Here is a 12,295-nt window from a genome sequence, read left to right as displayed (position 1 = left end):
AACAGATAAAATAAAAAAAACATCCAAACGTTTGACTGTATTTTCATGTGAATAGTCACTGACTGCTGCTTTCAGTTTCTGCTTTCTACACTGCAACAATGCTTAGAATTACCAGCTGGGCATTTTAGATACAACAACAAAGTATTGCTTCATGCACACAGTCATTTTCACACAATCATCACTATAGGTGATGCGGGGCATTTGTTCATTTGTAATTTCTGCTTTCTGTTGCTCTTACACAAACACTCACAAATATAGCCTATGTAAAGTAGTGCAGTGTGCACCATGCACACCGCCTAGTTTCATTTGGCCCTTTATCTGGACCGAAATTGACTGCATTCAAGAGTGGAATGGATGCAGTAATTGCATGCACTCTATAACATGCTCCACAAAAGTGTTTTTGAAGGGAAAAAGGGTATGTTTCAAGGTATTGCTAATGGCTTTCTGCCAAGGACTCAAGGTCCATTCTCACTGCATTGTTTGTTTGCTACAGCCAAATGTAGTCCCCTCTCTCCTCTCACATTTGCAACCAGCAGTGAAGATGGAACATTAAGATTCTGAAAGACCTTAAATGCAGGATCTCGCTTGTGTGCCACATGACAATAACAGAATTCAATGAACTTAGATTTACAGGCCACAGATGGTTGGTAAACCTTTTGTAATATGTGAGAGCGCTGCGGAGATTTGCACAACAGAAAATCTTTTTGACCCAGGTGCAGCGCCTTTGTGTGGCCCCACGGTCTCCATGCCGGTCTGGTAAAACATCTATTTTCACACAAGTGCTGAAAACCATCCCCTCCATGTGAACGTGCAGCAATGCTGATGGTATCATCGAGGAAACGTGCAGCCGATAAACCGTGCAGGAGTCCACTCGCAGTGGATATGAGGTCAAATGTCACCGATTACGATAACCGTGGTCTGGATGAGCGGTGCAGTAGATGCCCTGTGAAACAAAAGCTTAAGGGGATGGTATGTGTGTCAGAGCGGGGCTGGCCATGTGTGAGCACCCCCCCGCCCCACGCAGACTGCTGCACTGTTCTGCCTCTCCTCCATCCATGTCAGCAGGGCTGTGTGACTGAAAGGCACTGGATTATGTACACTGGGGGCCAATGGGTCAGTGGATAAGAAGTCTTCTCTGTTACCACAAATCCACAGATTAAACATAGCGTCGAAAGCTAGTGCTGCCCCGGGGGCAAATGGGTTTGAAACACAACTCAGAAAGAGCTTTGGCTTAATCCTCCTGTCACTGTGGAGCCACGTGGCAACATATGAGAGCAGTGGCCTCTCTTTAAGTCCCACCGCAAGATGCACGCCTTTTAAATGCATCCGGGTCATCCGGGGGTTATTGGTAATGTTGTTGACATGATATCTTAATTGGAAAGTTAATCCTGCACAGAGGAGGCTGATAAGGTTGAGCTCTGAGAAATCAACATAACCCTACAGTCTTGGGAGTGGAGCAGAGAGATTTGCAACCTTTTCTTTGTCAAACAGAAAATGAAAGTTATCCGTGATCACAGCTGGAGTGGCAGCAGCCTTTGAGACCTATCACTTACATGGATTTTACGTGAGCCTGTGTTTATGTTTGCATGGAAATGAAAAATCAGCAGTTATGCAAAGGGGGAGCAGATGGAGAGGAAAGGTGCTGTAGGTCTGCATGAGACTGGGGCAGGATGACTGTTGGTGACAGCCTCTTGTAGTGTCTCGTCTGCTCCACTGATCATAGGGAATCTAGGTCATTTTCAGCCTGTTCACATGTAACTGTTCCCCACTCCTTCCCTCCCTCCGCCCAGGGCGAGCTACGACCCAGCTACATGCTAATGAGAACACAAAGTGAATGCACTCTAACTTAAACTCCATAAGGTGTGCCACACCTAAATGTCTCACATTTAAGTTTAGGAGAATCTATTGTTTTATCTTTGTTTTTAAAATATTTTATTTCATATTTTAATCATTCAAGACTTCCATTTAATGTACATTTTTTCAATACCTAAAACTTCATAATTTTCATTTATTTCGTTAAATTTGTTTAATTGTTTTCAGGAATTTTCATTCATCTCAGTGCATAAATAAACTATAATATTATAAAAAATAATATTTTAAAAGTTTTTTGTGGTGTTTGATTCATAAAATATGAAATATGCACATAAAATTATTTGAAAGTGTCTTCAGACATGGATGAAACAGCATGCTCACAAGGAGAAGTGACTGTATGATTCATGATGCAGAGACGAAACAGACGTGTTTGAATGAGATCCACTGTTTTGCTGGCGACATGGTGTCAGGAGGCCTATCTCCTGCTGACACAGAGACACAGGCCTGGACTCATGAAAGAGGCTGCAAAGTATTTGCTCGTGCACATCACTTTCATTTATCTGCGCAAACAGAAAGCATAACAAAGTTAATGGAAAAGAGCGATTGCGCATGCAGGAAATGAATGTTTCTCCAAAAATATTTGCTTTTTTGAAGCTTTTTTGCACCAATACTGCAGGGAGAAAAAAAAAGCTTTTTCTCTTCATTTTATAAATGTTTAAAGCAGACCTATATGAGCTAGACGTGTTGCTTACACAGCATGGTCGGCAATTGTTATTTGCAGCCCTCCGTTTAAGAGATCCAAACTCGCGCATGTTTAATTGATGCGCGCCTCCTTCAAGAAAGCATTGCGGCGCTTGTAAATTTAGTTTGGGGCTGGAAACCTGCAGGGATGAAATATTTACAGGGCAGCTAAATATTTCAGATCAGCACCTTGTCATCCGCCCTCACAATTTCCTTCTCCTGCTTCATCTGATGGAAGCTCTTATTCTTTATTTACAACTGGATGGTGCTGGAATATGAAGGGAGGATGCGGCCTTGGAGTTAAATTGTGCCTCATTTGCTTCTCTCCTCCTCCCCCTGTCGATGTTCTTATAAATATTTATTTATAATTAACATTAAAGGATCCAAATTCTTAATTTTCCGTTGTTTGTTTTTAGTGGGTTTTTTTTTCTATGAAAAATGTGGCCTGCAGTAAAGCAGCAAAAGAATGAACAGCTTCGAAGGCTTTTTATAACCTCCATCAAGACTCTATAGTCATAGAAAAAAAATCCCGAAGGGGATTCAGGCCGTGCGTGTGCGCGCACGACTGTACGAGAAAGAGGGAGAGAAGGCGCGCAGAGCGAGAGGGGGTAGAGAGAGAGGAGGGGGGTATGTGAAAATAATATCAGGGTTTTCCGTCAGAATGAACTTTACTACTGTATCCAGCCATGAAATAATCTGACCCGACACTTCAAACCATCTGCGCTATCTATCCGCCCTCTTATTTACTAAATCAGCCTGTGCACAAAACGGAGTGTGTCTGATAGCCCACTAAAACCCGAGTAGGCTGGCGGGGCCATGATAATCCTATATATACGCTCACTTCTTCCCTGCTATGTTTCACAACGCAGGCTGCAGCTCTGCACGCGCATCCAAACCACAAATAACATTTTTTAAAATCCCTCTAAAATTATATAAAAATGTGATTTCCTTTGTGCTTTTACGCATGAAATAAAAGCTTTACGCATTCATACCACGACTCTTCTTGGGCCCTAAAGATTTTTCTAAGATTTTTTTGTGATTGCAATTGGCAGCAAAATTCACGGTCATGATGACAATTTGAAATGAGAGCCTTCTTGCTCATTTCGAAGGCTGAGATATGATTAAAAAGCCCCTTTTTAAACCGCTTGGAATAGAATCTGAGGCATGTTTTTGATGCAAAGAGCAAAAACAATTAAAAAGGATGCAAAAAAATCGAACATTTGCTGCTCCAAATGTGGATAATAATTCTACAGAATGATATGACCTGCATATTTGAACCTCGGGGTGGTTTGTGGTGAACGGGGATGTGTCATTTCGGTGCGTAAAGCTTCTTAAAGCGCTGTCGGGCTGTGCGCGTTTGCGCGGTTCGCCATACGGACGGAGGACTCTTTACCACAAAGGCGCGGGGCGTTCAGGAAGCTCTGCGGGTTATCTAAACGTTTGAAGACGCGATGCAAAAAGGTCAAAATGTTTATATTATTATATTTTTTTCTTAAAGGGAGGCGCTGAGCTCTCCTTTCCGCCTGATTGGCCGAACTTGACAGAGATTGACGTGCATCCATGGCAACCGCGCAGCCAATCTGCCAAGTCCAATAGGAAATCATCGGAGGGGGTTTGACTGGCTTTTTCTCCCCCTTTAAAAATACATCTCGGCTCCTAATTCCTCCCTACATTCAATCCCAGTGTATCTTTTTAAAAAATCTGCGCGGTGCTGGCGTGCGTTTTCTCGCATCTTTGTTTTTTTTTCTTGTCGGCCAAGTTCGCCAAGGCCGAGGATGCGGTAGCCGGTCCCCACGCGCATCGTCCCTCCTCTTGGTTTGGTGTTTGCGTTCTTCTCGGCTGATCCGGCGATTGGCTCGATAAGTTTGGGATTGTCTGTGTTTTTTCCTGGCCGCCTTGGATCCCCTTGGCTAAACGGGGAGACGACGAAGAGGAGCCGAGGCGGAGGAGAGCGAGCGAGGAGAACGGAGGGGGGTGAAGGAAACCCTGGAGAAGCCTCCATGTTCCAGTTGCCCATCTTGAATTTTAGCCCCCAGCAGGTCGCCGGGGTCTGCGAGACTCTGGAGGAGAGCGGGGACGTCGAGCGCCTCGGCCGCTTCCTCTGGTCGCTGCCGGTCGCGCCAGCGGCCTGCGAGGTCCTCAACAAGAATGAGTCGGTGCTGAGAGCGCGCGCCGTCGTCGCCTTCCACACCGGCAATTTCCGTGAACTCTACCACATCCTGGAGAACCACAAGTTCACCAAAGAGTCGCACACGAAGCTGCAGGCGCTCTGGCTCGAAGCGCACTACCAGGAGGCTGAGAAGCTGCGGGGGCGCCCGCTGGGGCCCGTGGACAAATACAGGGTGCGGAAGAAGTTTCCCCTTCCCAGAACCATCTGGGATGGAGAGCAGAAAACCCACTGCTTTAAGGAGAGAACCAGGCACTTGCTACGAGAATGGTATTTGCAGGATCCGTACCCGAACCCCAGCAAAAAAAGGGAGCTTGCACAGGCGACTGGACTTACACCCACACAAGTGGGAAACTGGTTCAAAAACCGCAGACAAAGAGACAGAGCGGCTGCTGCCAAGAACAGGTGAGCATCCTTCACGTGCCTCCACCTATTATTCCATCACAGCAGAGGAGAATCCAACAAAAACGTCTTCTTTGGAAGAAATAAAGCAATAGTCAGACATTCACTCGACTGATGCTAGAAATTATTTAATAGCTGATTTTTTCTTGTAATAAATACATTGTTTTTGTTCAAGAATACTCTTTTATTGAAGGCTATGATAGAAAAAAATACAATGTAAACACTTGAATTAGACTGATTGTTTTCATTAAAAGCAAAACAAAACAAAAAAATATGAAAATCTCTGTTGAAAAATAGAAATATCTCTCATAAAGACTATCCAAAACAGCTCAAATATTTTTATATTTATGTTTTTCTTTATAAAAAATCCTATTTAAATTTTTTTAGGCTTTTTGTTTCAAATTTTTATTTTACTAACATAAAATACTCATGGTGTCTCGATGTGTAGTCCTATGAAAGTAGTTTAACGTATTAAATTAGCTGTAGGCCTTTTTTTACTTTTAAAAAATACACAATCCACTCTACAAAATCATTTGGCTCTTTTATTTAATTCAAGAGGCCACATTTACATATTTTTTCAACATTATTTGTATGGATTTTGATGCACATAATCAGCTTCCAGCATCTTGGATGAGTGACTCCATCGTCTCCATCCTCTTCCCAGGCTACAGCAGCAGGTTCTGTCCGGCGGCTCGGTTCGCTCATTGGCGGATGATGATGGCACCGTGGACCGCCTGGGGAATTCGTCCAGTCCGGAGGCCAGTTTGTCCAGCAAAGCGGCCGCCTCGGCCATCTCCATCACCTCCAGCGACAGTGAATGTGACATCTGACGGGCAGGAAGGAGAGAAAAAGAAAAGAAGAAGAAGAAGAGGGGGATACGTGTGAAAGACAATCTAATAAAACAAGTAATAGTGCCTGCGTTGAGTTCAAAAGAAAAAATAAGTATATATCACACACAAACTGATTATTGACAGCTGCCAAAACATGCGGGGAGATCCGTGACGCGCGGCGGACTGCCCATCTCTGTCCTCTTTAGGCCTGTGTTGTTTCGCCCATGTGTGGAAAACTGAAAACGGATTTCACGGACTAACAGTGCTTCAAAATGAAAAATTAAAAAAAAAAGAAGAAAAAAGGGTGAATGGATGAGGGGATCCAAACTCGCCTAACCTGCTGTTCTCTGTGGGTATTTCATGTTGAAAAGGACTGTGATATTTTTACTTTGAGGTTTTATAAATAATGTTTATTTGCTTATTTAAAACAACCTGCTCTACTGTCTCTTGGAATTTCGTATTCATTTGCTTGGTGTTTTTAATACTTACCTTGTACACAGGTAAACCTGTTGAGCATGCGCGCTTTAGTGAAATTGTGTTTCAGTAAAAATAAAAAAAGTAAAGATAACTTAATAAAATAACTGTTGATCAAAGCCGCTTAACTTTTTAGTCTTTATTATTAAATGTCAATATCTTGATGAAGAATCCTCCTCTGGCCGTTTTTTTAAAGATTCCAAAGCCGCGGTGCTGAAACCACTGACACGTTTCGGAGCGAGGTCTAATTGGCCAACATGCTTTGCGTCCTCTAATGCAGGGTGACAGCGAGAGGTCGCGGAGAGGCCGGCTCACTAACCCGGATGATCCGCAGGAGAGATCATAGAGATCAAAACACAGCAGATTGCGGACCTGAGTTTTAAACCGCACACAAAAACATGCGCATGTGAGCTGTTTTTACGCACGACGTTGCAGGATTCGGGCCCGCATGAATATTTAAAGCTGCTGCATAATTTTATTTTAAAGTCAGCTTCTGATGCAGCATCTTTTCTGATTTATTTGTTGTTTTTTTATATGAGAACCAAACTTCCATTTTGTTTTACGCATTTCATTCCAAAGGTTTTGCGCCAATGCGCCAAAGAAATTTTAAAGGGCACAAATTAGAAATTATGCGCCATCTCTTTTTTTCCGGTTGATGTGGCAACCACCTGGTCTACCCTCCCACCCCCCCTTTTCAATTTGCAATTAATGAGGCTACAGTAACTTATGAAACAGACAAAAGCCTTTCAGTTTGGACAAAGCAGAAGCCAAAAAACATGTTAAAAAAGAGAGGAAACGAGTAAGAAAAAGAAGAAAAAGGATTTCTTTTGGGGGATTTATCCCACACACCCTCCCAAACAAAAAAAGGCCAAATATTTCCGTTTCTTTTGAGTGTGAGGACGTCTGGGAGACCCGATGAAAAAGTCTTTCTTGCAGTCAATAAGGTTGTCAAACTGGTCAGCGGTAATCAGTGCTAATGATGAGTCTGGGGTCCCGGCTCGGACAAAAGGGGCCCCGCCGCTGTTTTGTGAGGAGAAGCGACTGCGGGTCCCTCTTTCAAAGAAAAGGCTTCTGTCAGGAATAAAAAAAAAAGTCTGGACTACGGGATACCACAACTTCCCCAGCGCGCGCACACACAGGGTGCGTGCGCCTGCTTGGAGTGAATTGGCCCTTTTTAGGAATTTAGTTGTAACATCCTGCTGATATGAACCACAAAACAACAAACAAATATTTATTTTTCTTTATATATATATTTCAAGAAAAAAATGCAATTAAATTTTGAATAAAACAAATAATTTGGAGACCTCTGAAGATATTTTTGACGGATTTAAGTTGATGTTTCATGTGGGGCTGAGACAGACGATGACAGACAGCACGCAGCCCGCTGTCTGAACGCCTTTGTTGTGTTGGAGTCTTTCAGTTCGCAGACAGTGAAGGGCAGAGGAGCTGAAGTTTGGAACAAGTGCACGGTGAACCACTGAACTTGCATTTGAGAAAGCTTCCAAATGCGTAAATCTCATAATAATAATAATAACAGAAATAATTTCTAAAAGGTGGGGATTACCTGTTGAAGCTTCCAAATTACTGTTTTTTTTCTTCTTATATTGGAAATATAGATTAACTAAAACACATAATTCAAGATTTATGCTCAGTTCTGGATGTTCATCAAGCTCGCAGCACGTTTTCAGTCTAGTCCCATCTTTTTTTTATATAAATATATATTTTAGCAGGTAATTTAAAACATTTTTAAGTTGTGTTGGGTTGATTGATGCTCCTTTATTCCCCTGAAATGTAATTTATATAATTGCAGTTTTTCTTTGCACGAAAGCAAAACAAAAATAATTCAAAATTTTACAAAAGTTGTTGAAAAACTGGATTTCTAAAACAAAAATGCACCAAATTCCATTTTAGATGCAGGAGGAGAGTATTCTGAGTCAAAATGTTACAAATATGTCTCAGGAATTGCTGACATTTTTATAAAATATGCGTCTTGGGGTAAATAATATATTAAACTTAACAAAAAATAAAATATCTAGTCATTGAAAATTGTTCACGGAGACAGTCTAAATTGTTTAAGGAAGTTTCACTTCAACATAATTCCATTGTTGACGCACAAAAAAGATTTAAAAATATAGTTTTATCATATATATTTGATCATACTTGCGACATTAAGAAAAAAATCCTTGAAGACCGTATGATCCTTTAGGTGTATTTTTACTTATTTCACAGAAGAAAAGAAACGTTGAACAGGTTGCAAAGATTTGTAAATTGTATACATCTTTTTTTTTCTTTTACTTTTCCAAGAAACGGTCATTCAATCCACCGGGAGCACAGTGTCCTCACCAGAGAAGCTTTGTCCTACGCCTTCCAACAGCTTTTTTTTTTTCTTAAACACACAAATTGTTGTTTACAAGGTTAGATAGTTTTCACTGTTTTCTCCTTTGAAAAAAAATTGCCATCAAAATAGTTTATGGGATGACAGAGGCAGACGTTATTCTGCCAGTTTATTGTGCCCATGCAGGCCATGAATTTATATCAAAGTAGTTCATTAAAGTTGCTTCTTCTTTTTCTTCTTTGACCTTGTAAATATAACATACAGAATCTGTCTGCGACTTCAAGATACTTTTTCTGTCCATCTTGGAATTTTATATATATATATATATATACCTATGTCAGACAATGAAAAGAAGTCGTGTATTCTTGATGGACGCACGCGTTTTCAAGGCGTTTCATGAAGATGCAGAAAGCTTAAAACTGTGTGACCACGACGCCCCCTTGTGGTAGAATTGTGTGAAGCCTCAAAGTGGAGAGAAATCAACGTTGCAATCAATCCACACTGGAATGACAAGCTGAGTGTTTCATTCAGAAAAAAAACAAAATAAAAACAAATAATAATAATAATAATAATAATGTTTCAGAAAAGAGAAAAAAAGTCTACGCGCTATTTCAAGTTATCATTTACAATCATTATTTTTTATAATTTTACACAATAATTGTTGCTGTTATTAATAATCACATGTAATATTTTATGTTTTTTTATGTTACTTAATATCTATCTATCTGCTATTTTGAGCTATAGTAACGAGGTAATTTCCCCTTAAATGGATCAATAAAAAAAATTTATATTCTATTCTAGTGTTAAACTATCTGGATAAATTCATAATAAAACACATAAAACTGTAAATATACAAAATAATAACATTGTTTTTCCATTTAGAGGTCTCAACTTCTAACTAAGTTTTTCGCTACTTTTTATAAAGCTTATCAACGTTTTGATTTTTGTGACACAATAACATAAATCTTATTTTTTCCATTTTGAATAACTTTATACAATCTATATTCTACTAACACAGCTCATATATGCGTACTAACTGCACGGAGAGAATCGTGAGTCAAGCTGCAGGACACTTTCAGCACCATGGACAGCGCCCGTGTTCTGTATCTCCTGAAATAAGATTGTTATAATGTCCGTATTAACCAACTGAATGTTGGACTGAATCTATACTTTTTTATTTAACGTGCAAAAATAATCATAAATCTTTTAAGAGTGGGGAAAAACAATCAAACAAAACCAGATTCTGCACTCTCAGTGACTCATCCACACTCACAGGGTTCTTTTTTGTCTCTATTTGTTTAATAATTGCATATTAACAATCCAGAGAGTCCTGGACTCTTTCATACAAAGACTTCATAACTGCACGGACTTTAACAAGCGTTCATTGAATTCAGCGTTCAGGTGCTGCAGGTTCCAGCTCCTCTGCAGCTCTTTGAGTTTTAACAGATATTGATTGGAGCCGTTTAGTATTGCTCCATAAATCATCTGTTCAGTCTCTGGGCGGATCGATCGAACAGCCAATCTGCGCATCCCTTCGACTGCAGTCCGTTTGTTTTCTCAGTACAATGTGAAGCCGTGATTAGCTGTGGCTGGAATTTGTTTTGGGTGAATCTGGAATAAAGATATGATAAAACCACGAATAATGGATGCAGTTCACTTCTCAGTCCTCTCTGTTTTCACGAAAATTACTTTTTTTATATCAATTTTTAAGATTAATTTTTGATCTGAGAGTACCAGTAATATTAGTTTTTATCTTAAACCACAAAGGAACAAAATAAAAGAGTTTACGACTTCAAAATTTTACACTTTACATTATTTTAAATGTTTGTAGATGCAGGGATTTTGGAAGTTTGCTGTAAAACGTTAATAAGCACATTTATTCCTTAAAATATCTAAAATATAAAGAAAAATAAACCGTAATTTCAGATATTTTGTAAAATTTAACGTTTTCCTTCAAATCTTCTCTCCTTTACAGCTATTCAGTAAATGCATCAACTTTGGATAAAAAAATGTTTACAAAATTGTATAACATATGTAAATTGAAATATTTTCTTCAAATATTCAAGCGTTCAATTAAAAGAAAATCCTCTTGTTGTTTATTTGTACCATTAATACACTATTTGAACCAAGACTGCCGGAAAGTTTGCGTTTTGTTAATGTAGTACATATGTTCACCACTAGATGGGAATATCACCACAAGAAAGAGATTCTGAAACAGCAGTAGGTCAAAAATTTATATTTTTTAAGCCTTAAACATTTCAAAACCTAAAATCCAACAACTAATACAATGCTACAATATACAAAAACTACAAAATAAAGTTTGATCTGCTGGAAAACACTGAATAAGAATTTAATCTTATTCACTCTAGTAAAATTCCGTAAATTCTTATACATATTTTTAAAGGGGTGTAATTTTCTCATGTGTTTTCCAATTTCCAAATCCAAATGAAAAGAAATAATTCAATAAATCAAATATAAACTTGTTCTTTGAGGGTGTAGTTACACTTCTTTACCACAAGAGGGTGCAAAAAACACAATTTTACATGAAGACACACTGTTCCTGGACACATGTCTTGTTTTATCCAGTCAATTTTAAATAAACCACGCACAGCTAAAAAATCATGCAAGAAGAAAACAAAACTATTATAAGTCGCCTATGTTTACATAGTGAGGAATATATTCCAGCTTGTATTCTACAAGTCTGTGGTAAGCTTTTCGACAATGTTCTGAGTTACTTTGAGCCACAGAAACTGAGTACAAAAATGTCGATAGAGGGGAAAACTTGAGGGCCAGTTCTCATTCGGATGCAGTGAAATCATAGATGTACCTGTAGTACAAGCCGTCTTCAAGTGGGATTTATAAAGCATCATAGAATATGGATTTAATGTCAGTCTGAAACCAAAAAAGTGACAAAATCAACAACATTTTCAAAAAAATCTATATTTGCTTTAAGACAACAAACAACCGTGTGCAAACAAGTAACCCACAAGCTCAAAAGTTTACCCCCCCAAGTGTAAATGAGAGTACAGCATGACGAAAGGAGAGTGTGAAGATACATGTGTATGAAAGTGTTGCGGCAGAGTGGGGGCACCAGTTGGGATTTTAAGAGTTTATATTTAAACTATCTGATCTCCAGTTTCTGCAGCTGTCGCCAAGTTGAAGTTCAGCACCTTGAGCCTCTCTCAGCCGTGTTTTAGGCTCTTATAAACCTGCCAAAGTGTGAGACGGGGAGGCTGAAGCACGGCCTCCTGTCTGAGTTCATAGCTCCCCACATGAGCATCCCCATAAAGCTCCAACTTCCACAGCTCACTTCTGTTTCTTCTTTATTTTCTTCTTCTGGGGTTAATGAAAGAATATTAATATATTTTACAAAATCTTTGTAATTAATTTTTGACACGTATTTATGTATAAATACCCTTATATGCCGAGACAAGCAAAAAAAAACAAATATTTGTGGTTTATAAGCTTCATTTAACCCAAAATTTAGAAGTCCACAACACAAATCTTAAAAAAAAAAAAAAATATATATAAAAT

The 12,295-nt window shown here is 39.3% G+C and overlaps 1 protein-coding gene across 1 annotated transcript; it reads left to right on the top strand.

Annotated features, from left to right (window-relative positions):
* Positions 1-3,772: 3,772 nt before the first annotated feature.
* six6a (SIX homeobox 6a) lies at positions 3,773-6,232 on the top strand. The gene is made up of 2 exons (XM_024267066.2): positions 3,773-5,125; positions 5,787-6,232. The coding sequence occupies exons 1-2, from the start codon at positions 4,554-4,556 to the stop codon at positions 5,950-5,952; spliced, it is 738 nt and encodes a 245-aa protein (XP_024122834.1). The 5' UTR covers positions 3,773-4,553; the 3' UTR covers positions 5,953-6,232.
* The last annotated feature ends 6,063 nt before the right edge of the window (positions 6,233-12,295 follow it).

Source organism: Oryzias melastigma, linkage group LG22 (genome assembly GCF_002922805.2).
Source record: "Oryzias melastigma strain HK-1 linkage group LG22, ASM292280v2, whole genome shotgun sequence".
Classification (NCBI taxonomy): domain Eukaryota; kingdom Metazoa; phylum Chordata; class Actinopteri; order Beloniformes; family Adrianichthyidae; genus Oryzias; species Oryzias melastigma.
Note: the sequence above shows the minus strand (reverse complement) of the source record. Positions and strands in the feature narration are given on the sequence as shown.